This window comes from Gymnogyps californianus, chromosome 25 (genome assembly GCF_018139145.2).
Source record: "Gymnogyps californianus isolate 813 chromosome 25, ASM1813914v2, whole genome shotgun sequence".
Taxonomy (NCBI): domain Eukaryota; kingdom Metazoa; phylum Chordata; class Aves; order Accipitriformes; family Cathartidae; genus Gymnogyps; species Gymnogyps californianus.
Window position 1 is genome coordinate 6323221 of NC_059495.1, and position 25935 is coordinate 6349155.

The 25935-nt window shown below is 42.8% G+C and overlaps 1 protein-coding gene and 2 long non-coding RNA genes across 8 annotated transcripts in view; 2 read left to right on the forward strand and 1 right to left on the reverse strand.

Moving 5' to 3' along the window:
• Positions 1 to 1134: 1134 nt before the first annotated feature.
• Positions 1135 to 4311, reverse strand: LOC127025919 (uncharacterized). 4 transcript variants are annotated; one of them, XR_007767722.1, is made up of 3 exons: positions 4259 to 4311; positions 3181 to 3246; positions 1135 to 2808 (listed from the first exon to the last, which is right to left on the reverse strand). It is a non-coding gene; the product is annotated as an uncharacterized LOC127025919 (long non-coding RNA). The 4 variants fall into 4 exon arrangements; XR_007767725.1 differs by having other exon boundaries at positions 1135 to 2851; XR_007767723.1 differs by lacking the exon at positions 4259 to 4311 and adding an exon at positions 4079 to 4252.
• An 813-nt stretch (positions 4312 to 5124) lies between these two features.
• Positions 5125 to 16069, forward strand: LOC127025918 (uncharacterized). 2 transcript variants are annotated; one of them, XR_007767720.1, is made up of 8 exons: positions 5125 to 5187; positions 5688 to 5828; positions 7671 to 7765; positions 8325 to 8382; positions 11174 to 11367; positions 12452 to 12508; positions 13485 to 14494; positions 15968 to 16069. It is a non-coding gene; the product is annotated as an uncharacterized LOC127025918 (long non-coding RNA). The 2 variants fall into 2 exon arrangements; XR_007767721.1 differs by having other exon boundaries at positions 11298 to 11367.
• Positions 16070 to 16825: 756 nt separating this feature from the next.
• APLP2 (amyloid beta precursor like protein 2) overlaps positions 16826 to 25935 on the forward strand; it is a 47718-nt gene continuing 38608 nt past the window's right edge. The window contains exon 1 of one of the 2 annotated variants that reach the window (XM_050911074.1): positions 16826 to 16916. In XM_050911074.1, coding sequence (XP_050767031.1) covers positions 16836 to 16916 — 81 coding nt within the window. In that variant the 5' untranslated portion in view covers positions 16826 to 16835. The remainder of the gene's footprint in view (positions 16917 to 25935) is intronic. The other variant, XM_050911075.1, reaches the window with a different exon arrangement.

Genomic DNA, 25935 nt, shown 5'->3' on the forward strand with positions numbered 1-25935 from the left:
TCCTCTAGGCAGTTCTCTCAATTTATGAGAGTTATGGAGTCAATTTATTCCTCTATCCTATAAAAACAGTTTCGATTTCATTATACCGTGCTGAAACGTTAGGATAACAGCTAGCACAAGGAAATACATAAGACCAAAACTGCTTTATTTCTCATAAGTCTTAACAGGTATATATATTACTTTAAAAAAAAAATATCAAAGCGCTTTCAGTGTTGTATTTTTATTTGGGATTTCCGAGAGTCTCCCTAACATTTCGAAGACTTACTGGCTCCGACACGAACACACTATTATGCCATGTTTTCCTACAGACATGTAGTTCTACAACTGGGCACAAAACAGCGCAGGACCTCAGGGCTGTCCTTTCCTGGTACATGGGTCATATTCCAGAAGTTATTCCACAGGTTATTCCCCCCCCCCTTAGCTTGGAAAGACCGATTCAGTGCAAGTGTACAGTGGATGCAATGAGCTGCCAGATGCAGAAAAAGCATGCTGGTCTGATTCATCATCTGCAGTATCTGGAATGTGATGTAATGCCTATTGTATTTCCCACATTTAATGTGTTGTTTCTGATGCTCCAGCACAGGCTTTGTTTTTCCAATGGCCTCATGCTGTCAGAGAGAGAGAGAAGCCTTCACATTAGGTTAATCTATTTATTTCTAATCTTCATAGTTCAAATAAGCTACATAATTTCCCCATTCGCCTGTGTTGTCCGGAACAGCGCTGTAACCCTTCGTCGAACCCTCCTTTTCGCCCCTCATCTCCTGGGTCATCAGATCTGCGTCTCCGTCTCTGCATCACCTCATTTGTACACTGCTGTTTCAGCACCGCCTCTGCTGCATGCGTCCTGTCTTGCCTGTTTTGTCCCTTCCCTGTGGCCACTGCAAGGCTCATTTTTCCCGGCCGCGGCACTGTCTCCCACATGGAAGCGTGCGTACTGACATCCTCCTGGAGAGGGCCGTTCCCTCCCTCACTTCAGGCTCCAGGTGGAAAAGCATACTGCAACCCCACCCCATTTCATTTACTTGCAAATATCTTTTTGACCTAACTCTTTCACTTAAACCTCTTCATCCATTCCTTTCACCTAGTAAAACCACTGTTACATTTGCCTTAAAAAAACCTCCCGCATGTGGACCACTGGCCCCTGAAGCTGCTCACCAACCCTCTGTCTTTCAGACCTCCTAAAAAGCTTTCCCGTTCTTTTCCTGTCTGTACCTCTTTGTTTCTGGTTTTGTTGGGGTTATTTGATTTTTCTTCATGACATTATCCCATTTGGAGAAGCATGTAGATTAAAACATGACAAAGAAAAATGCTCAAGTACTGTAAACTCATTTGAGTTATAGAAGCAGACGATGCCTCGCTGGCCCCGTTGACCTCCCGGGCTACATCTGTGCATGATAAGTAGGTACTTGCGCCTAGATTTCCAAATTAAACTGTGTACAGAATTGGGCTATGCATTGTGGTATCCATCTAACTTCCCTTGTGCAAGTCAGCAGCTGGCTGTGATTTAACACACCAATCTAGAAGATGGGAAGACTTCAGCTCTCTCCATGTTTCTGTTAGAACCTGCTAAATTATAATGCAACTGAAATGTAATTACTTTACATCCTGCACAGAGAATACAAAACACGGTGAAGGTAGTGATATGAGTTTACTGGTTTAGAGCAAGCCACAATAAATTTAATTAAGTGGCCTCATGTAAAACACATACAAAATACAACAAAGTTATCCTATTTTGGTTCTCAGGGTCATTTCCCCCCCCAAAAAAAGTTTAACTAGTTTTTTTAAACAAGCAAATTAATCCCCTTACACTGCAAGGAAAGGTTTGACTAAAAGAAGTTTGGGGGTTAGTGTGTTTTAATAGCAGCTACCTAATCATCTCAAAATTTTAAAAGTGATTTTACTTAAAACTAAGTGAAAAACGTACCATTAGAGAAAGCATTTCGTCACATACATTCAACTGTTGGCTACCCTTTTGCCTGATCTGTACCCACCCAAATGGCATTTATCCCCCAATATTTAATAAGAAATATAGGCAACAGGCACAGTAGTAAGCGAGGAAACAATTCACATAGCCCCCCCATAATCTTTACTGTGCATTTGGTAAAAGGTGCATCAAGTCTTAGGAAAAGGGAGCTTTTCAGTTCACTGTGAAAACCTATTTAGCAAAGCCATGCTGCGGCACAGGGATGGGAAAAGCGAGTTCTGGCTGCAAGAATGCCTGCAGGGAAAAATACTTTGCCACTCACACACCAGTATCTCCCCAACTCCATTAGAACAATATTTATTAAGGCGGCTGCTGCTGCTCCTGATGGTGTCTTGAGATCTTTGGGTTTAGGGGAAGATAGAAATCAACCAAGAGAGTTTAGCCTTTCACAAGTTTTGATGTAAACTGCCTGTTTGCAAGCTTTTCCAGGGCAAGAAAAATATTTTTCATTCTTCTTGTGCACAGCTGCTACAGTGGAGTCCTGGCCCTTAAGCAAGGCAGCCAGGTGGTTGTGGAACCAGTAAATGCCCCAGCTCACAGACTATCCAAGTACAGGAACCCCGATGCAGCAGAGTTGTTCTTTGCATTGCAAGACTTCTTAGCTATTGGACCATTTCCCAGAAATCTGCACTGGCCAGATGTAGTTCAACTTCAAATCCAGGTCAACGACTTCATCTGGGATTACTGTTTATTGAGTACATGCATTTCTTCTCTGGGAAAGCTGTTCAACCATGATTAGCCTTACAATACTTAACTGAAAGTACCCAACTTTGTTGGCTGATTTTTCACTCAGGTTCAGGTGTCGCCACTGTCCAGTTCTGGTTCTGTGGAAGCATTGTCATTAGTAGGAAATAATTTGTGCATCAACTGCAAAGTAAACACACAGGCTGTTTGGGTTTCCTCTCCATTAAGCAAGCTGGAATGACTCCGAAAACTATTAACAATGCTTTTTGATAGTTCTGAGTTTGCTAGAAAGTGGAATAAAGGTTGAATATTCTCTATTCAAATTAGTCCTGTATCTAGGCGTTATAATGAAGGCTTTAAAAAATCATCATAAACATTTACAGGATTTAAAGGATTTTTAACTTTTCTAGATGGTTTCCCTGTCTCCAGCCCTGGGAGAGGACTTGTTAGTACACGTGCCTTTGATAATTGTTTTCAAAAAAGTGACGATGAGATGATAGAGTCAGTCTTACCCAGCCTCTGTTGGGAAAGAAGGGATCTTCAGAGATGTTCCTCCTGCTTCTGGATACACTTAGTAGCTAAAGAAGAGAGGCAACAGGGAAAAAAGTTCAGTGATAACTTATGGTAGATGGTTAGACAGCAGCCACTTTTTTTTTTAAATGATATTTTATGATCTAATTTAGTATATGTGTCAACCATATGCTCTGTTTATCTGGGCTTTTTCTAGAATAGCAAAAAGTAAATCCCATAGCTGGGAAATCTCAATATTATTTTTCCATCTGTATAAAGATATTTATCTGTGGGATGGTCAGTCTTCCTCCTTCCCCAGAATTTAGAAATTAAGAAGTCTGACTCTCACAGATGTAGGAGTTGGCAGGGGCATTTCCAAGCCACCGAGTCTTCTCCATCACAGACACCACAGTATATAACCTGAGCAGGCTTTCTCTTAGGAAAAACTGAGACTTTTGTTCTTGCAGCCTTGAACACGAGACTAAAAACATCACTGAAAACAAGGTTTTTTTCCAAGGCCCATTTCTACTTATTTGTTCTTGTGCCAACATTTTGATGTAGCTTAAATAGGGGACTTTTTTTTCCCCCTAGTGTTTACTCTCCTGATGTATTTATAGACAGCAGTCATATCCCCTCCTGAAGTTTATTTTGTTAGACTATGCAAGCCACATTCCTCATTCCCCCATCTGTCTTACTAGTCCCTCTGCTGCAGTAGGGCAACAGGGCTTTTAAAGAGAAGTTTTCACCTTACATGATGCATTTTCCAAAGCAGTTTTAAAAATCCTTATTGAGTTCTAAGGGTTAAAAAAATTTCCCCAGGAAGCCTCTAGCTCTTATTCTAAAGTCTGGATCTCCAAGCTTGTGAAAATACTCACAATATACAGTCTCATCTTTCAGTACCTGAACAAGATGAGTAAGGCTTAGCTGGAGATGGCAGTAAGAGTCATTTAAAAATCTTGGTCATCAGGCAAGTTCAGGAGGATGAGACAAGTCTGAGGTCTAGACAGGAATTAAATCTGCAGGTTGTGATGCAGGCTGGTGAGGACAGCCAGGATTAGACAAAATCTAGTAGTTGCTTACCAAGTCCATAGCAATGAAACCAAGTCAAGATCAAGCTGGGAAATGAGGTTGGAAAGCCATAGCCTAGTACAACTATCCCTAAGCTGAAGCCCAACACTTCTCTAGGATCACTGAGGCAAGGAATCAGATTCCCCAGGCTCGGCTTAAATAGAGCTTCTGGGCCCGTGGGTGGAGGACCCAGGTGAAGCTGCTCAGGATCAGTAAGATTTATTAGTGGCCTCAGGTCGCAAGCAGGCTCCTCTGGTGCTGCCTAGGTACTGTAGGTAAAGCTTTGTCCCTCCAGTAGACCTGGTTTTAAGCAAAGTATTTTTTTGGTTGGGTTTTTTTTTTTCTTCTCCCGTTAAGCTTTGCTTTAGAGTCATCTTAAATGTAATATTTGCACTGTTACCCTATTTATTAAAAGCTTGGGGGTCTGGTTCAAAAAAGCAACTTACAGTTGTGGAGGAGGCTGCATGCTTTACCTTTTTTTCCCCCCCCCCGAGGTCTGAGCCTTTACTTTCTGTATCTTCAAGTTTTTCCTCAATCTTCTATCACAACAATATAGAAAGCTAGACCTTTGAAAAGAAAAACACTGATGAAATTTTCCCACAGGGTTCTGGGATTTTTGTGGTTAAGCGGAAGAAAAGCAACGTTTGCGACATCGGCGTTGCATTATTGTCAAAACCTCTGGCACAGGAGACTGCGGTGTCCTGCTGGAGTACCTGACCCTGCGGCGAGAGCTGCGTGAGCAGCCGCCGGCAGCAGTGCGGGGCTGCGTTGATTTAGATGTCACTTTGGATCCAATTCAAAATATTTTTTTTGCAGAGCAGTTCTTTGCAGTTGGATGTGTCCTTCAAGAGGATAGTTGTCTCGCTGGAAGAGAAATGTTTACTTTAGTGACTGATTAGTTTAAAGGAAGGGATGTTTTGAAACTAAACTGAGTTTGAAAGGTAAGTATATTCCACCCACGCTATAGACAGATACCTGAATGCCTTTGAAAATAAGTGTCTTAGGAGAACAGTAGGTATCAAATGGAGTAAATGTATAGCAAGTGCCAAGATTTGTCAGTCAGTTCAATGCTGCCTTATCTCGAAAGCTGACAAAAAGAAAATGGTATCATCTGAGACAGCCATTAAGATTGAAGCCACAGCCTCTGCCCTGGTGCAGATGGCTACAAATGAAAAACTCCTGCTGCCAGCCAGACAGGAAAAACATGAAAATTTGCTGCACAAAGGAAAAGCGCAGAGCTGCCGAGAGCAGGGATTTCTGGCAGATCCTCCACTGTGCTTCAGACAAATGACACTGGAGGAGGGATGCAGATACTGTAGGCTATGAAGGAGTAACGCGTCAATCTACTTCCCCAAAATCTTTTAGTGAACAGAACATCACCCAATTATTTTGAGCCAGTCTCATTTTTTTTTTCCCCCCCTTTTTTTTATTTTTCTTGCAGGAAATAATCCTTGTTGTCAAAGCTCATGTGATGTTATTCAGGTGCACCCAAATGTTATGTATTCCAGGTGTGCCCAGGCACCTGGCCAGCTTGACTGAGAACAGAGGTGTTTTCTTCAAAGCAGCAGATTTACACAGTAAGGTGAGAGCATTCTTTCAAACACAGTGATGACAGTACTTGGCATTTCTCTGTTGCATTTCAACTGTTGCTTTGAACTCTTCTAACCTCAGCCTGCATACAGTGGAAAAATTCAGGATTTGCTTGCCTGAGCATGAGGCTGCAGTTCACGATAAAATATTTGCTGCAGTTCCAGCTGAGAGTGCTTGTGTGTCCTGTGTCAGGTTAGGTTTGCTCTGCCTTAATTTTGCAGGGACCCTTCTGGAGCTTTGTTTCAAGAGTTTTGCTGTCAGAGTAGCATTGATATTTCCCAGTGCTCTAAAATCCATTTGCTCGGGAAGACTGGCCTTAAAACTAATCCACTACAGTGGGAGCTTAGGTAGGATCTGGGCTCTAAGTTTTATCAAAGGATCCCAGAATTTGACCGCTGATTTTTTAAATGCTCTGAAATTTGCTGCATAGTGAATTTGCCTGAATAATAGAGGGCCACAGTAATAGCAAGGGCATTTCTTCAAGCAAATTTGGAGTCATTTTGATCAAGAGGCTTGCCAGCTGCAAGCCCATCCAATCAGTAGCCAATTTTTACACTGAAATGTCTTTTTTGCCACCATGGTAAGATTGCCTTGAAAGTTATTATTTTAGTTGCTGAGATATTGAGGAAGGCAAAGGACAGGAATACACCTAAGATGACTAGGACATTTTACACTTCTTGGATCAGTCTGATAAGGCTGAATTTATCTCCCTGGTGAGTTCTGTTTCATCCACGAATACCCTAATAAGTTGAATGAGCCACTTCACATCTTTGCAGTCCTCCTCAAATGCAAAAGGTTGTAATGAGAGGTCTCCTTCTGTGTTAATCTTTGTAATGAATTCCAGAGCCTGGCTCCCCTTCTCTGCCCTCTCCTCACGAGTTCCCTGCAGAACTTCTAGGAAACCTGCTGGGGATGCCAGTTTTCGTTTCTTCCTTCCCAAGTTTGACCTGTACCTAGCTTTATTTTGACTCATTCACTTTCTCTTATAGCGGTTGCAGAAACTGTAGAAAAAATATTTTACAAAATACTGTTTCACTTAATATAGAGCAACTGCAACACAGCGAAAACTCATTAAAGATGTAGTTAAGACTAAAGGACAATTCGGTATTTCTGTAACACTCGCTGGGGGTTTATCTCCTTTCATAGTCTTTCACCAGGTTTTCTTTAACAGCTGATGTGTTGGTTGATAACATAAATATAAAATAAAAATGAATGAAAGAGCCCTCTACCGTACAGAATGCAGGCTTCTTTCACGATGAAATACTCAATAGTGAATCACACAATTGTTGAAAAGCTATTGGCAAGCATTTGAGTCGAAGGCAGAGAAAAGATTTAACGTGTGCGGTATTTTTCCTTCCCTTTAAAGAAACGTTTTCACACTGTGAGAACCTTTAACGAGGAGAACAACTTACATAGCCGTAAACTCATTTGATTCTTGTTTTTCATTGCTGTACTTCTTGGATGCTTTTTGGTAGATTATTTCCTGCCCCGTGCCAGATGCTGTTTTCATTCACAATGAAGTAATAGTCCTTTGTGAGTGATATCACAGTATTATACCGCGGCCCTTATTGTGACTTCTCAAATTTAACGTACTGAAATACATTCTTTGTTGGTTGTTTGGGGACTTTTAGATCTAGGGTTTGATTGAAGTCAGTCTGTAACAAAAAAGAGAGAACAGAGCCCGGAGAACTTGGACAGTATGCAATTTGCAGAAACACACGGAAACAAAAGAAGGGCAAAAAGGAAAAGTTTGAATATTTGATATATTCTATCTCCTCTTGTATAGACAGAGGAAAAACTTGGAATAAGACTTGTGTAATTTGTTGTTTTTCAGGTTTTGAGATGGTGTAGGTATTTAATCGCTGACCCTGCTGAGGGATCTACCGGTGTGCCCGCACTGGGCTGCTGCAGTCGATGCTGGATCAGCAGGTAGCGTTGGCCGGGGGAGGACCTGGGTTGGGGTCTGCTCCTATTTCACACCGCTGCGTGTGCTCCGGCTCTGTGCCTACGTGCTAAAGCAAGTGTATCCAAATACAAATAATTGCTAGTTCTTCAACTAGATCGCAGGGTTAGGCCCTTCTAAATATAGCCTAGAAACCTTGCAGTTCCCTTTCAGACATGTGATCTGTGGGTTTCATATCATGATGACACAGTTCCATCTTTTGCCGGTGTAAGATTTATTAAAACTGGTGTATGTGTTTGTGCCAGTGTCCATGTGCATAGAAATGAGTTCTTTTGAAGGGTTATGTAAAGGTATATTTTTCCAGAAGACAGAACAAATACAAGGAATCCAGTTGAGTTACTTAAGGCTTGATCACGCAAGGAGTAGAGGACTCTGAATTTTAAATGCAGGGTAGAGCACTTCGCATCCCCCGGGTCCGTGTGAGGTTGTAGGGGTGTGTCTGTGTGTGCGCATGCATATGTATGTGGTTTAAGCATAAATTGATCTAAGGACGTAATTATACATGCTTATTTTTTCCCCCCTTAGAAGTAAACTGGTAATTATGAAAAAGAAAGTGAGATGGAAGACATTCCTTTTGAAATTGGTAAGTAAATACTGGTTTAAAATCTTTGCTAAGTAGACACTTCTTTGGATAGCTTTTTAGTCATTCCAGTCAACAAAGGAGCTGGCAAACAGGTCTGTCATCCAGCTATATTTTCAGGAAGTATGGAAAAGGTCTCGTTAGACTTTTTTAACAGAAAAGAAGGAAATATTTATAATACTTGATAGAATATTGATATATTTAAATGTGCTGATATATGAGATTTTAAAAAATAGAAGACGTGGTCAAATTTTGCCCTCATTGTAGTCCACTGAGACTGCACCAGGTAATATGTTGAGGAAAAATTTAGCCAAAAGCAGTTTTGAGGGAAACTATATTAAAATGCAGATAAATGAAGATGTCTGGCTGACCAGAAGAATCTGTATTCCTGTGGCGAATGTTTCATTACTCATACTGCAATGCTTTCTGAAGTATATTTTTGTATCATCGTTTCCCATTTTAAATTCAGCTCTTAAATCCCAAAAGGGAATTAACTACCAGCCATTTGCATTTTAAAGGGAAAACTCAAACCTCAATAGAGTGCTCTACTTGAGACTCCTTTTATATAACTTAGCCAATGAGCTACACCTCGGTAGAGACCTTAGGGAGTCAACCAAATGTCTGAGACAAGGCAGGAAAACCTAGACTTGGAAGAAGCCTTGTGATTTGCTTCATAAAACGCAGAATACGCTGGTATTGGTGTGAAGCTGTCCTGCGAACTGGTGTTTTCATTATTGTGGGGCAAAATGCCTTTATTGTTGGGGAGGGAGAAACGACCTTCAAGCTTTGGCACAGGCTACTCTCCCTTCCCATGCGTGAGGGGAAAATCATAGTAAAAAAAAGTTGTAAAATAAAAAGAGCTACTTTTAATTGAGCCGTTTGCAAGACAGGGGAGATGACAATCAGAAAGTTGCAGGAGAAGCGACAGGGGTTTTGTTAAAACAAAGATCTCTCGGGGGCTGACTCATCTGAGAAAATGTGATTCAGGGGAGGCATCGAGGGGGCTGTTCTCCCCCTCGGGCCATGGGTTTGCGGGTGGAAGTTGTAGGCGGTCCACTCCTTCCCTTGGAGACATTGGGATTCATCTTCTACTCGGATGTCCCAGTTCCTTTCAGCTGTGTCTTGCTGTATGCCTTTATTGAACTGAAAGACTTCAAATACATGTATTTCTTTATTTTTTTATCACCAAGAGAACCTATATTCTAACTTCTTGCTGCATTAGGAGCTTGAAAGCTGTGAAAGTACTGCTCTATCTCATTTTCTTGTTGCCCTCCAAAGAACTGTACGTTTCAAAGGTTATTAAAAAACCCAATGCAGAATATGAAGCCACTCTCTTAAATGAGTTTCTAAATAAGTAGTACTAGAGAGCACTGTCTGTATTTGGGGCATTCAAAAAAAGTTGTAGAGCGAGGTCTGCAAATACGAATTCCTGTGCCTGGGAATTCCAAAATCCTGCTAGTTTTCCCCCTAACTCTCAGTTGAAGACTAGGGTGCTAATCGGCACAAGACCCTTCAGCTCCTTCCCAAAGCGTGGTCTGGTGCCTGTCACTGGAGGGCAAAGCGGCAGGTCCCCGCGGTACCTGGTGCACAACTCCCTTGTCTCCAGGGTGCGCATTTCAAGAAGCTAAAATAAATATTCCTGTGTTGACATAAGAAGAATGACTGGGTGGTTGGGAGCCGTGAGGCTTCTAATGATGATTGTAACAGGAAATGTACCTTAATGTTTGTTTAAATAGAATGATGCAAACTGCTGATACTGAATTGAAGTAAGGAGGGGATTTCTGGTGGAGTTACTTTGCTTTTAAGTGCACCAGAAAAATAAGCACTTGAAAGTATCGTGCAGCTGATGGAAAAACAACGGTTCCCAGTAATAAAGCTTTGCAGTATCAGACATGACACGTCTCCTAGACACTTTAAAATTCCTTATTGTCTGTTGCTGTGTCATAAGTTACTTCCTAACACACCCTGTTGCTTGCAAACTGAGTAACTGCACAAACAAGCGATGGGGGGGAAAGAAAAGGCAACTTCAGTGTGCCATAAAAGAGCTTGCTAGCACAGGTTATTCCCTGATGCCTGATGTAACCGGCACTGAATCAGACCTGATTGCAGAGGGAGGGGTAGATTTTTTGCTGTTGAATTGCACTTATCTTCAAAGCTGTTGCAAATGATTCTACGTTTATTCAGCAGGACAAGTCCTGAGGTTTTTATATTCGATGTTGTTCATTGCCGTGCCGTTTGTCAAGATGATTTGGCTTTTAATCCACCAATGAATACTGAATGAAGAATTCAATCATGAATCACATCTCTTCTTTTGCTTGCCAGTAACACAAGCCATTTTTATTTTGAATTCCACGTTTCTTTTACAGTACAGGACAAAAATAAATTGAGTGGAAAGAAGTAAAAATTGTTCCTCTCGAGCAACTCCCCTGCATCAATGCTTAATCCTTCCATTATGTGTGATATCATTAATCATTCTACTGTAATATTTGACAGATACATTTGTGGGACAAATTCAGATCTAATATAAAAGCTGCAATAATACTGACTTATGTGGAACTGCAGCTAATTATAACATACTTGAATTTTCATCTTTCATGAAAGACCTCTAAAATAAACAACCTTTCACACCATTGAAATGAGACTGAGTGAGACACGCAAGCAGATGAGGGGAGAGGAAAGAAATGTTGTCCAAGGACAACAGGAGAAATCTCAGCATCATAATGAGCCAATATCTGTGGAAAATATGCTCAGTTATTGGTGGATTCTTTTTAATTGTGTTTTTTTTCTCTTTAAGCTCTCATATGGCTTCTCTACCACAAACTGCACTGCTCAGCTTAAGTGGGAACAGTTTGGTTGGCTTGATATGAGTGACTGATCCTGCCATCTTCAGAGAGTAAATGACACTTCCATCTTCACAGGTGGACTAGAAGAGAGAAAGATAACAGGACGCCTTCAGCCCATTGTAGGAAGATATTACGATGCAAGAGGGTGAGAATTTACTAAATATTTTCTGCAATTCCTCCCTCCCCCCGGTGTCTTGACTATGCCTTTGTTTCTAGACCTCTAGACCCCTTGCCTTTTGAGTTCCCTGTGTCAGGTTAAGTGTTTGCTACAGCTCTTTGAAGAAGCGTCAGGCATTATTCTGCCTTGAGATCCTGCCGGTGCCCAAAGCCTCGCATCCATCTGCAGAGAGAAAATGAGCAGCACAAATACCCAGTTTGTATCTTCTGAAAACTGATGGCTAGCTAAAAAGGTGGTTAGGCTCGCTTCTATTTTTGCATTTGGGATCCTAAATCTGAGTGTGGGCTCATTACTCCATGGAATTATGTATCAGAGGTAATTTCCCTTCCTGGATAGTGAATCCTACAGACGTGCAAATCTATTCTAAAACGGATTGCTTGTGTCTTTCAGACACTGCTTTTGTCTTGGGTAGTCTTCCTCTTCAGACAAACAAATTGTCCAGTTAATTCACCGTGATCATTGGTTTTGCCCTCCGTCTAGAAAATGAGAGGAGATCATAGACTTAGCATATTTTCCCAATGCTGAGATTGATACACAGAGTACTGAAGGAGCAGTGGCTTCCTTTAGCAGCCATGCACTTGTGCTAGCCTTAAGCATCCTCGATTGATGTATTTTTCATTTTCCAATGCATTGCCACCTTTTCTGTGCTGATGTGCTTCAGCAAAGCAGTAATATTTCTAAACCCAAAAGAAGGGGTTATTTTGAAGTTTGCAGATATGGGAGAGTATTAATGTTACGATTGTTTCCTTAACAGTCTGTTATATGCTGTAGGGAAGGATCATGCTGTTTGATATTAACATAGCACAAACTGCTGTTTAAATCTCCCCCCAGAAAAATCTCAGAATACCTGCATGAAAGCCAGATTAATGGCACTGTTTCAGGCACAGAACAGAGCAGTAGGAAAATGGCCTTCAAGAGTTAAGGATTCATGGATACAATAAAGGGTAGACTTTTCCTCCCTTGCCTGCCAAGGCCTTTTAAAGATGTCTTTGAGTAGAAACAGAAAGGCTTGTTGTCCACCACTATTTACTGTGTCACTTCCTTTTCACAGATTCTTGTGCTGTTTTTCCTCATGCCTGCGATTACTCCTCTTATCCTTGTTTTTAAGGTATGACTCTGCTTGCAATGCATCTGTTCTTATTTATTCTCCATCCTTTCACTTTTCTAACCTTCGTTGTATTCCCATAGAAATCACTTTTCTTTTAAACCCCTGTCTACCTTGCATTATCTTTCAAGGCCTAGAAGGTCTCTGCATCTTTTCTGTTACCCTCTTTCTATGGAACATCTTCGTCCTCGGTGTGTATACCTTACATCTTAAGCCTGGTTTCTTCAGTGGTTTCCTTCATCTCATTGCTGCTGGACTTTCTACACCTTGTCTGCAACGTGTTGTCCTTTTGAGTTACGGATGGAAGACTGAGTCGCAAAACTGCAGGAACCCTAGACTTCCACAAAGAAATTCTGCAGCCAAATATAGATGTCCAATTCCAGAGCGGGTTGGCAACTTTCTGATGTTATTTATGGGTTTTGGAGAAGTATTATTTCCCAAAGGCACTTATATAGCTGGATGTTGGATCAAGTTTTAGTTGGCTAATACAAGTTTTGCATTGCTTTATGCCCCTCGTACAGCCTTGTTAACAGATAGAGGTCTTGTCCTAAGCGCAGTATGGCTCGCGATGAGTTGTGGCAGTTAACTGTACATCACTCATGCAAGCTGGGTGGTATATTTTTTCTAGAAGCACTGTTTAGTATTTCTTATATTGCTGAATTGTGCCGGAATAAGGAATTCTCTTTACTCCAGACCACCACATGCTGTAGTCATTTTCTAAATACAGTTTGCATTCTACCTCCTAAAACCAAGGTTCACTCAGCTCTACCTCTGCAACCTCTAACTTGCACGTATCTGTCACGTAGAGCTAGTACGAATGATATGATCCGCCATTTAAATCTTCAATCAAGTTTTTTAATTAAAGAGCTGCATAATATTACCATTCACAGGCTAGATCAATTTTATGCTTTAATTTGTGGAGTTTGAGAACGGTGAGAATATTCGAAGGCTTTCTGACTTCTCTGAACTCATTCCCCAGGTACTGGCAGGATCTCAGCACATCGGTTCGCTGAAGTTGCAGCTCCCAGTGACTTTAATGGTACTGGCCACATTCCTCACGGACTTCTGTTTGCCCTTTTTATCAAGAGTTTAACGTTGCCCTTTCAGGGCACATTTTTGCAATCATAAATATGTTCTTTCCGTTTACACAGTTGTGGTCTTGCAAGTGATAACGGGCAGACATGTTCACTTGAAACATTTCTTACAGAATAAACAGTAGCAGCCAAAGGTGAGGATGAGATTCTCAGTGCTTCGTTAGCACAGACGTACTGGGAAAAAGGCACTGAAAGCCCTGGAACCAAGCACACAAAGTGGGATTCTTGGAAGGAAGCGTAAGCTGACACCTACCTAACAGGGTTAACAACAGGAAAGGTGTTCTAGGGGAATGCCGCAGCCTTGCAGCATTTATTCAAAGTGGTACTGTTGTCACAGGCAACAGATAACTACCGGTTCTCATCTGGAATACATCTACACGCTGAATTAACCATGACCATTGTGAGTGTCAACATACCTGCGGTAGTGTAACCTGCTGTTCCTATGTTGACTAGTACGGATATGAAAGTAACCACCTCCAAAGCCTTTCCTTGCTGAAAGTGTTTGGTTTTTTTTTTTTTCCAACTGCTAGAATCACATTTGCATTTTGCTGGAGACTCTGTCTCGATCTCCCTTCCTCCCTGCCACCCAGCAGCCACAGGAATTCAGTTGCATTCAGAACTCTTGATGACCACCAAGGAAAGAACAAGATCTGGTGGCTTAGAACTCTTTTATTCTGGGGACTTTTTTTCCTGGGGAGGACTGATCTCTATATGAAGGGGAATCTGTTATTCTTCAAATTTTGATTTGTTGCTTGTTTTTCAGGTAGTGAACTGAGCACTGATGGCCTTGCTTTTGAAGTGGAATATGCTGTGTTGCAGCCTTGCGGCAGGACTTCAGCTCCTACACGCCGGCGTGTCTGCGGTGTCGTACTAGGAGCGGGCTGTGTTACTGGAGGTGAGAATGCAGCCGAGGTCGTACCTCGTGCTTATCTCTGAGACTTCCCCAAAAGTCATCGGACTGAAATTGCTTTTTTGGAAAAATGAGGATAACACTGTTGTAATCAAGGCTGTCTCAGTAAAAATACTCCAAAGTGAATCGAGTATCTGTTTATGTCATGCCTGCGTATAGAGATGCTGCTTTCTTTTGTGTTGACAGCCAATGTGCTACCATAAAGTATTGTATCCGAATGGGCTGAGGCAGAGGACTAGGTGCGTTCTGGTTGTACTGTCGCTCTGACCTCTGAAACTGGCACCACGTGGCCGTGGAAATTCAGACTCTCACGAGGGCCCTCATACTTTGCATGCCTCTCTACTTAAGGCATTTGTGACTGGATTGCGAGAGGTGCTCAGTAACCTGCAGCCAATTACCTCGGTTTCTGCTGTGCCCCAAAAATCAAGTCTTCGCATACCCGAATTAATGAGCCCTTTTGGGTTGTGGGTTTTTTTTTTTTGCAGCTGTTTCGCCATCCTCAAATTGCGTTAGCTCACAGAGGGGTTGTGAACATTAATTAATACTCACCAAGCACTCTGTAAATATTAACTATTAAAAGTTAATTTATATAGCCCTTTAAACGCTATATAAATTCAACCTCGAATGAAAGCCCCTATCCAAAGATTTATAAAGTGCTTGTACATTTGTGGCCTGGGGAGAAAGAAAAGTACCTCCTTTTTTTTTTTTTTTTTTTAAGAAAAGGGAGAAGCTTAACTTAGAATGTCCTGTTATTTACTCATGTATTCATATTGCACAATAAAATATTTCCATTAAAATGTATCAGTTTTCAAAGAACTTATTAACTCCATTTTCCAACTGAATTTGGCCAAGTTGAAAAGAAAATTATATACGCCAGAGGACTGCAGTAAAAGAGATTTAAGGGTTTTCAAATACTATAAAAAAGAGACTATAATAAGTGACTAGTGGACCAGTCAGCTGTTTTAATTAAAACTGGGCTGCTTATTGATCTATCGTACAGATTTACCCCCATCTGCAACATTTCAGCAATATTCCTTTCAACCATTTCAGAAAATAGCGCTTGTAAGAGACACTAAAGAATATGGAAGTTGAGAATGGAAATGTTTTATAACTGCGCGACAATTTGTACAAAGATCTTTTTTTAATTTCTTTTTTTTATAAGTAACATGGTGAAATTAAAATAGTGTCAACGCAGGCTCGGCGCAATTGGTTTTAAAGCCAGAAACATGTCCTTTAATAGTGGCACCAGCTGTGGCAGAACATCTGCATTGAAAGACTCAAAATGTTCAAAAGAAACCGGAGGCATGGCTGTTTCACACCGACGGGCGCACAAACTGGAGGAGGTGATGATGATGATGATGATGTGTTGTGGGGATACGTGCCCGTTGTTTAATTAAAGTTTACGGAGAGCTTTGTGTTTACAGAGGTCGGTAGCATGTGTGCTGTCTTCTCTTCCAGGTAGTGCCCGGTGAGCACCCGCCCTCAGTGTTGGTAGCAGGATCAAGCAAGCTATGATTATTATTCGATAGCAGTATTTTAAGGGAAAAAAAAAAATATGAAAAAGCACAACTGTGTTGGTTTTTATTGCAAAGCAAGAAGGGCTGGGAGCTTGTTGGTAGCGCCATGGGTCAAGGGTTTTACGCAATCGGGGAGAGATGTAGAGGCGGTTTTCTTTTAGAGTGGGAAACCTCATTGGTTTTAGAGTGTGAAACCACCTCATTTTCCTTTTTTTTTACCTGAGGAAAACCCCTCATCACAGTGGCGGGGAGAAGCAATGAGGCCGGAGGCCTTTTAGTCCCTACAACCCCATACAGCCCATGGCCATACCCGACCCCCCGTGGCCTTTTAGGCTCCTCGATGTAAGGAATTTCACGTGGTGGGCGGTTAATTTCTATAGCAGCCTAAAAACAAAAGAGGGTGGAAAATCCCCATGGGGTGTTTCCCCGCCTCGCCTTTCCCCTCAGGGCCTCACTCCCCGCCTCAGCTTTGGCCGCCATTTGCCGGCGGGGCGGGAGCTCGCCCCCCGTGGGCGGGGCAGCCTGCCCCGCGCCTCCTCCTCCTATTGGCTGGTAGCGGGGAAGGGAGGCGTGGCTCCCTCGCCTAGACGTCCTTACTCACCCGGGGGCAGGGGCGGCTTTCCTGGGCGGCGCGGCGATTGGCCGCCAGCCGGGGAGCTTCGGGACGTCGCTGCTCCGCATCACCGTGATAGGGCAGGGGCGGCGGAGCGGGGCGGGGCTTCGCGAGGCGGTTCCCGACGCGCCGCCGAGGAGGCGGGGAGCTGAGGCCGCAGTAGCGTTCGGGCGGCGGCGGAGGACGGTTGGCGGCGATGGGCTCCGCGCTGCGCTTTCCCCTCCTGCTCCTTCTGGGGCTCGCCGGCCCCGCGGCCACGCTCGCCGGTTACATCGAGGTGGGTAGGGGCTGGGAAGGGTGAGGGCGGCCGAGGTCTGCGGCCGTTGGGGGCGCGGGGGGGGCGGCCGCTGTGGGGCTTCCGCGCCGCTGCCCTTCTCCTCAGGCGGCGGGTGCGGCCCCGCTCCGAGCGGGCTCCCCCGGGGCGAGGGAGGGAGGGAGGGGGGGGTACCCAGTGCTGCCCGCGGGGGCGGAGAGGGCCGGGCATTGTTTGGCAGCGGCTAAAGGTGGAGGAGAGGCCGTGAGGGAAACCGGGCTCCGGCGGAGCCGAGGTGGGGGCTTTCTCGGCAACCTTACCGGGGTGTTTTCCTCTCCCCGGGTGGCGAGGGGGGGGGGGGGGGGGGGGGGGGGGGGGGGGGCGGGCGGCCTGCGTTATCGCCCGGGGTTACCCTGCAGCTGGGCTGCGGTTGTGGAGGCGGAAGATCAGTGGCGTGTTCAAGGTGTCTCTGCTTGCATGGAAAGACCTGGAGGTTGACCGGCTTCTGCAAGACCTTCTAGGGGTAGGCGGTGATGGGTTCGTGTTTTTCCCCTTGTTTTCAGGAAAGCGCTCCAACCAGATACCGCAGGCCTCTTATCTGGCCAAGGATCGCGTGGTTTAGCAGCTTCCTTTCACTGGGGTGCTTGGGGTTGGGTGTTTTTTTGGTGGTTTGTTGGGGTTTTTTTGTTTGGGTTTGGTTTTTTTTTTTTTTTTTTTGGAGAAGTGACCTCTGCATTCTTGGCACGGTAGCAAGAGCTGTGAGCTTCAGATTGGTCTAGAAGCTTAGAAGAGTGTTAGAGGGCGATTTCGTAGAGAAAAGCCTCGGTCAAACGAATCCGTTTGGTTGCTGTCGGCTTGATAGATCCCGAGTAAATCTTCGGGTTGGAACTGTTACCTTATCTTGTGGAGGGGATGCTTCAGCCAAGTGTAAAGGGTGTGCATTTAATAGAGAAAGGGCTTAAATGCCACAATTCATATATATATACACACACACATATACATATATACATGTATATATATTACATTTGTATCTCTGTATATGAAAGTAATTGGAGGGGGGAAATTCTAACTTCATCCCTAAAAACAAAAACTTGGTGTAACCTAGCTATCTAAACAACAAGATGGATAGGAAAAAATCGTGTCGATTTAAAAACTTCATACAGCAAAACAAAGAGCAAAGTACATGCTGAGCTTCAAAGATGGCACGTAAATAGAGTTTAGTAATCTCCGCCGGAATGTTGTTTGGAAATGCAAAACAGCTACATCCCTCTTGTGTAGGTTCTGGGTTATTTAGGGATAGATAAAGAACAGGCTTGTGGCTACTTGTGAATGGCCGGATTTGACAGTTTACAGTAAAATTTAACAAACTCGGTTTAGCAGAACGTCCACCTCAGTGCGATGCAAAAATCTGAAGCCCTAAGCTGGCGGTGATTACTAACTGGCAGTAAGCATGGTTCTTTAATATCTTTAATATGCGTCCCGTGAAATTAGTCTAGTCAATGACTTTTGCTGATTCAGCTGCTATTGAGGAATAGTATTCCACCTACTTTGTACCAGTCCTTCTGTTAAATTTCTCTAAATCAATGGAACGTGGCGATAATTGTCTTTGGAAAACTTGTGCGGAGGTGATCTTGCAGGAAAGATGACTTAAGACTCGGTAGGGCTGCTCTGAGGGTGTCTAGCTCATGCCAAGATCAGGTTACTTGGTGGTAGGGGACTGTCCTGGCTGCTCGACGGTGTTAAATCGAAATCTCTTGCACCTGGTTGGAAACTCCTCCAGCTGTAGGTCACTTCCTCTGTCATATCCGAGACAAATTTGGCTGCTATGCACATCCCTTCTGGAAGCTGCTACCGCTGCTGCTTACGGACACGTGCTACAAAATGCCAAGTCGGAAAACAAATCTAGCTGTAATTTTATTCCCAAGCCTTGTGTCCGTCTGATGAAGCAGATCCCGGGATTCGCCGGTCGCAGGATTGGCGAAGGGTTTGGCACAGAGGGCAGAGCGGCCTCAGCACCCCAGGAGGGGCCGGCAACCCCAGCGAACGGGGGTGTTGACCTCTCTGAAAAGGATTAAAATGAAACCGTTTCTGCCGCCTCCTTTTTCAGAGGATGGCGATGCCTGTAACAGGGTTGGTTTTACAGGCTTGCGGGTTCCCTCCCAACCTGCAGCAGTCTGGTCTTTACTGACAGGAATCGGTACTAGCGCGGGGTTATGTTAGTGCAGCGGGCTGTCCTCGCTGCCTCTTCAATCTGCTCAGCCGTTGCTGCAGCAGAATTTGCACCCTCTGAAGGCACGACAGCCACCTCAGCCTGCTGACATGAAATGTCAGCTGTGACATTTTAATTCTTATTTTTGCTGCATCCTCTCTCGTTGTCTTGTCTGTGGGGGACTGCAGCTCTCGAGTCTTTACTGCTGCCACATTTTCTCAGGAATATTATCTCAATGCAGAGCTTAGGGAGCGAAATGGTTACAGTTCTTGGTTTTTATACTGTGATTGTTACTGGATGCTATCAGGTAATGTGATGAAAAATATGCAAGAGATGGATTTTTTTTTTTTTAAATAATAAAGATTACATTTGAAAGTGTACTGGAGTTAAGGAAAATGCATAGCAATGTCTGCAATTATTAGCTTAGTTGGATTGGCACGGTCCCATTAGGTGGATTTTCTTTCACTTGATTATCTTAGCTACCAGTCCCTGTCCCTGGAACACCCGGTAATCTTCTTACTGACTACAATTTGTTTTTCTTTCTTTCCTGCACAGAGGAAGGGGAGTGGCAGATTTTTTTTTTTTTTTTAATTATTGGTATGTGAACCTCTGAATAGGGCGTTCCCAAGGGCTTGTCGTCGGTGACAGTCAGTCTCCCTTTCAGATCATTGTGTGTCGATGGCAGATAACCTTTGACAATCTGTCTTCCAAATTAATTTGAATAGAAGAGCTTGGAGAAATCATTGATACCCAGCAATTAATGTTTCTCTTTCCATAGTAGTATGTGTCCTAGGGTTGTGTCTAAATTCAGTGGCTGCTGTGTTTTGCTGGTGCAGTCGCTGAGAACTTCAGATAGGACGGTGATGCCAACTGGAAAAAGAAAATAAATCTATTCTAATTTGATCTGTATTCCAATGATAAACTACTTTTGCTGTGCCCTCAAGACCTTTAAAGATGCAAAGTTTCTTTTTTATCACTTGACCTTTTTGTATAATCGAATCTGAGGCGATGCAGACTCGATATTGCTTTTTTTAATCGCGTTTGGTTTTAGTGGTCCTTTTCCAAAGCTATCTTGAATGCTTACATATGTTACCTGTCTGTTTCAAATTACCAGGATTTGGGGTGAGAAAAAACCAACAGCGTGTTTTACAGCAGAATTGTGCATTTCATGTTGGTATTTTTGTATTGTGTGCTTAAATTCTCACCGACAAAAATATCAGTCTTGTGCCATTTCTGCAGACCTTAGGGACTTCTAATTGCCTGCTGCATTGAACAAAGAACTCCACCTAGGGGAAATTTCCACTTCTGTGTTGAAGTCCTGAGTAGAAACAGCTCAGTAAAATTCCAGCCTTGAGCGTATGGCCTTTAGTTTGCTTTCAGTTCCTAAAACTTCGTTTCCCAGTAAGTGTTAGGAAATGTACTTTCATATGAAAGTGATTATATGCAATACCTCTTCTAAGCCTCAACAAAAGCTTCTCTGAAGCAGAGATACATATAAGGAAATAAAGCAAATCAGATGGACATCTGATATTGCAGAGAGGCTCTGGAATTTCTGCTGCGTTGTAGAATGCTACGTGAAGGTAAGCTCTGCTCTTTGGAGAAGGCCTTCAGCTCTCCTTGTTTCACGTGTGAAATATTTATGACCTCTCTTAAATGTTATTTAGGCATTAATATCTCTACCAGGGATTAAATGATTTTTTGTTAATGTGTTCATTGCATCACCTCAGAGTTACTCAAAACCTATTCCGTAGGTGGCTTTAGCTGGATGTGAGCTTTATTATAATTACATACTGCTCCTCCTTCAGCACCTTTTAGTGCAAGGAATGGTTAATGCAGCGTCTGCGTTCTATATACCAGTTGGGCTTCTCTCTAGATGTTGCTTGTAAAAATTCTGCCTTTGCTTTTTTCCTGCTTATGGACTCAATCTTGTAAACATAAGTTATTTTGACTGTAGCATCTGCTTCTACAAATGTACTTAAACCATAACCTTGTTCTTCAGTTGAAAATAGAGGAGAAATACGCTATCCCCAACTATCTCTTTCTTGTTAGAACAACAAAGCCTTTAGCTCTTTTTCTGTGCTTTGGCATTTCAGACTCTTCTCGTTAACTACTTAGGTTTTCTAAATTGACGTAATCCTTCAGATGCTTACTCTCATGCTACTTATGTGCAGTAAAACTTAGTGTCATTGATTTTTAGTTCATGCAGTCAGCACCTCTGAAACATGTTGTTAATTTAAGATGATGCTCACTCTTAATTGGAATGCTTCAAATACTTGCAATGGCCTAGAAACCATTCCAGTAAGGCTTCTAATTCGGAACTGTACTTGAAGTTGCAAGATTGCCCCTTTTTTCTCCAAAAGTGTTGTCTACACCCATAATGGGCATGCTCTGCTTTCTCTACTAGCAGTGAGTTTGTCACAGGCAAATGGCATATCCTGTCACGGGTTTTACCTTGCTGTTTACCTTAAATGGAGTCCTTAGGGCACTTTGACTATATTAGTTTTGCAATTTCCATTCCGATATTTTCATTTTCGGCTTTTTGCTGTAGGTGCCAATAAGTCTCAGGTTTGTGGGGAGAGGGAGAGGAAATGGATTGACAACACTGTGCAAAGTCTCAAAGTAACTCTTCCATATATATATATTTATTGTATGCTTACTAGTGTGAATTATAAAGCAGTAAGAAGGAAGATGTGAGCGGAGTAAACTGTCAGGTTTCTCTCTGTCGTGGCTTGACCAAAATGGCGTACTTGTTTCTTTCTTCTGGTTCAGGAGAGCTGATGGCTCCTCGTTGGATACGTAGGCTAAAAGGTAACTTCAGCGTGTTACTACTGTTATGTAAATAGGGCAGGTTGTACTTCAGGTTGGGTGCTACAGGGGAAAGAAACAAATGAACCTTCACTCCTGAGAGGCAGTGCACAAGGAAATGTGCATTTTGGGAGAAATAGTTTGGCTGGGGTTTTTTTAGAGTAATTTCTTAACGTCAGATTTGCACTTCTTTTCATTTAGGAATCCCTGCAATAGTAAGCAGGGATATACTCCACATGTAGATCTTGCATATGGATAACACTTTTTTTTTTTAACTTGTTCCGCACTAGATTTACTACCTTCACCCCCCCATCTGCCTTCTCAGTTGGAGTTAAATATATATTTCTGACTGCGCCTTCCCTAAGCTCTACTACTTCATGCAAGAACATGGAAAATCCACATACAGAAGAAGACAGAAGTCAAATTCACCTTCTAGCATGGCTTTTAAATGGTTGATGAATTCTAATGCTTGCTCCACAGTCTGATTGGGTTGATGTTTAAAATGCAAAATTTCGTCTTCATCTGCATTTGTAAAAGTTTCAGTTCCAACTTGAGATGAATGATTGAAATACTAATGTTCTGCAAATGGTGTTAAACTAATCTTTCTAGCAGCAAAACATAGCCTGCTTGGCTTTGTGTAATCGGGTGTCCACCTGATCAGAAATGCATGCGGCTAAGCTGCTTACCAGCACTTCATTTTAAAGTATTACAGTGGATGTTTTGTAGATAGCCAGTGGGGAAAAGAAGGCGTTCCTTATTTTGGAGAGATCGACCCATACATGTATGAAATCTAGTTATAACATTTTTGTTGTCATATTTCGTGCTGTCATGATGGTGTTCTTGTACAAATTTATACATTGCAGACCTTCATTTTGGTTTATATCTTTAGCAGCGTGCTAGTCACTCTTAGCTGGCGTGCAGAGTCAAATGTTGCCGCTCTCCGTGGCATTCGACGTTCTGTTTCACTTCCCATTTTCATTGGCGACAATGGAAAGTCAAATCATGTGTTGGTAAATCTCTGTGTTGCAAAAGGGAGAGAACTGATGGATGAGGCATGGTCCAGAAAGTCTTTTGTTTTCTGCTACAGGCAGACCTGGTTCCTGAACATGTATGTGTGTATTTCTTGGTCTGTTTTAGAGATCAAGACTTGATCTCTCCTGGCCAAACTGGCGCAGTAGTCTGTGAGGACTGCTGCTGCTGTCGTCTGTGGGCTACACACGTTGGTGTGCTGACTGCAAGGACAGTGGCTTCACTTGAGGTGGTTTTTTTCCCTGCGGATTTTTTTTTCTAAAGATGACTATGTTATGCCTTGCAGTAATACCTTTTAGCACTGGTTTGGGGGAAGTCTTAGCTGTCAAGCCTGCTGAACAGTGTCTGGCTACAGAGTTTAATTTAATCTTCTTTGCGGGTGACTTTCTGGGGGATTCCTCTTCTGAACCTTTGAAAGTTTTCACCAGTTGTTTCAACTGCTAGGATTTCCTGCGCAGGTGAGCAGTACGGCAGGTTGCTGTGGCTAGACGAGCCCTTCAGTTGATGAAGCGGGGTCTGAAGGTGTTCTTCTGTGCAGTGCATGAGCTTCAGAGAAGTTTACAGAGGAGACAGAATCAATAATTGTTTGGCTCGGATGGCTTTTCTGTGTTTTGAGACTAACTGAAAATCATTATGAAATGCTGACTTTGAGTTCAGGTTTTTCAAGTCACCAAATATGAAGGGCTTAAAAATTGCCAGCATAACTTAGATGCAGCCTGAAGAAAAAACCCCAAAAGCACAGAAGGTGGGAGCTGACTCTTCTTTCCCCATTGTCTCAGGAAAGCTTCGTGTGTCTTAGCTCCGGGGTAAGGCACTGAGTCATCAGTAGTGTTACAGTTCACCTCGACTGTTGGCAATGTGACTAACACATGGTATCATGCAGAGGTGCAGCGTGGATGATAACTATGCTTCAGCACTCAGATTCCAGGCTTTGGCTCAGTGACACGATGCGTTTAAGTAATTTCATACAGTAAGCTTCTCTCTAACAAAATTGCAACAGTCAAAAGTGTATTTTGATTCGGGTCAAGGACAGAGAGAGAGACACACGCACACAAGCACACGGAGATGGCTGGGGCTGTGGTTCCTCCTTACTGTTACAGTAGGTTGATGCTTAGCGAAGTTTCCATTTAAGAGTAGCTAATTATCATCGTCTTACTGATGACTTCATGTTTAAATAAAAGTAGTGTTTAACCTTGAAAGTTCCTTACTCATTTAGGTCTTTTTGTCCTCCAGCAAACATTTGCTGCTTAGGTTATATTTTCAAATGTCTGATATGTTCTGAGGTGTTGGTCAGTATTTTGAGGGGTTTTTAATTCTTGCAGTAGAGAGAGTTTTATTATTCTGTTAACTCTCTACTGTAACAGGGGCTTGCATCTTCTCACGCGGGTGCCGTGCTTGGGTTCTTTAATCTGCCACCTCAAAGCACTAAAATAGTCAGTGAGGAGACCTCAAAAATCGTCTTATGATGATGTTGTTGCAAAGATGAAACAGCGGTTTGGTAAACTACTTGATATTTTCCAGGAGTTGCCCTATGCTAACTTCAGTACTGAGATGCTTAAATCAAAAGCCGAACGTTCGCGTTTTTAATCTTGGGCTTTTCTTTAAAGGCTCTTATGTTATTTTTAGCTCCAGCTCCCTGCCAAAAGCTTTGTCCCTTTTCTTTTGGATTTTGGGTTGATGAGTCCCACTAGTATGATGTCATTGCGTAGTGTGAAGTGACAGCAACAAAAAGAAAAATCTTGCCGGTACCATCTGTTACAATAAACATTATGCACTCATGTTAGTTTTCAAGCGGATTTGGATTGCATATTCGCAGCAGAAGCTGGTCTCTGCTTAGACGTATGGTAACCTCCTGCATAAAGCTTTTAATCACCAAATTCTCTATATGGTTTTGGACTTGGCATGACACGTTGACAGGTCTAAGGTAAGTGGTAGGGCTTTTTATCGGTGTTTAATCTGTTCGCATTCATATTGGGACTAGTAACTTGCCAAAAATGGTCCTAGAGGAAGCTGCATGAATTGGTATAATTCACTAATACCGAACGCTGGTTGACTTCTTATGCTGGTAGTTTTACGATAATTGTGGCCTGAAATAGAGAGGGGCAGATTTGCTTTAATCTGCTAAGTATTCCTCTCAAAAGATTAAATGCAAAATGTTGATTCAAACCTGTGGTTTGAGTTCCCAGTGAGTATATCGGCATTTGAACGTGAGTCTTTCTCTGCATAATTTATCAAAGCTCTTGCTGAAGAAATTGAATTTGATGTCTGTTTCGTTTTACACAGCAAGATCACATACGTGTTTAGAAACCCTAAAGAATGAAGCAGTGTCAGAATGAAGCAGTGTCAGGATCCAAGCTAAGCACGTTAGCTTGTGTAACGGTCTTGGTCAAAGATTAATTCTCAAGTGTAAGGTATGGCAGTGCTCATGTATGTACTTAAATGTTGCTGCTGGTCAGGAAAAAGGGAAACTGAGAAATTGTTGAGGGTGCACGTTGTTGTGGAAACGGGTTATTACTCTTGAATGGAGCCAGGATGCTTGCAGCTCCCATTTGGACTGTTGGAATAAGATTAAGTGCCTCTAAGTAGGTTGAGTTGCAGGGTTTCAAATATCTGCTTCATTTCCAGAGTCTTTAAGTAGAGAGCCTCGTAGCCTCAGCACTGGAAACATCAAGCAGTGGAGAAGGTTTTTTTACCTCGGTAGCCAGCCAAAAATGTTGGGGTTTTGTGTTTGCGACGTATTGGTGTATTAGAGCTCAGCCTTCGGACGCGAATGTACACGGTGCCGTGGACTTACTTGGGCAGGAGCCAGAGCCCAGGAGAGGCCGAGTGAATTCTTGGCGGGGGTCATGGAACAAAGTTAGGGTGTTCCTGTGGATGTGTGAAGCTTGGGCCTGGGACAGAGCATCATGTCACAGCAAAAGAGACTCACTGGAGGCTTTAAAAACAGGGAAAAAAGTGTTCCTGCCCCCGTCACTCCTGATAAATGCGGTCTTGTTCAAA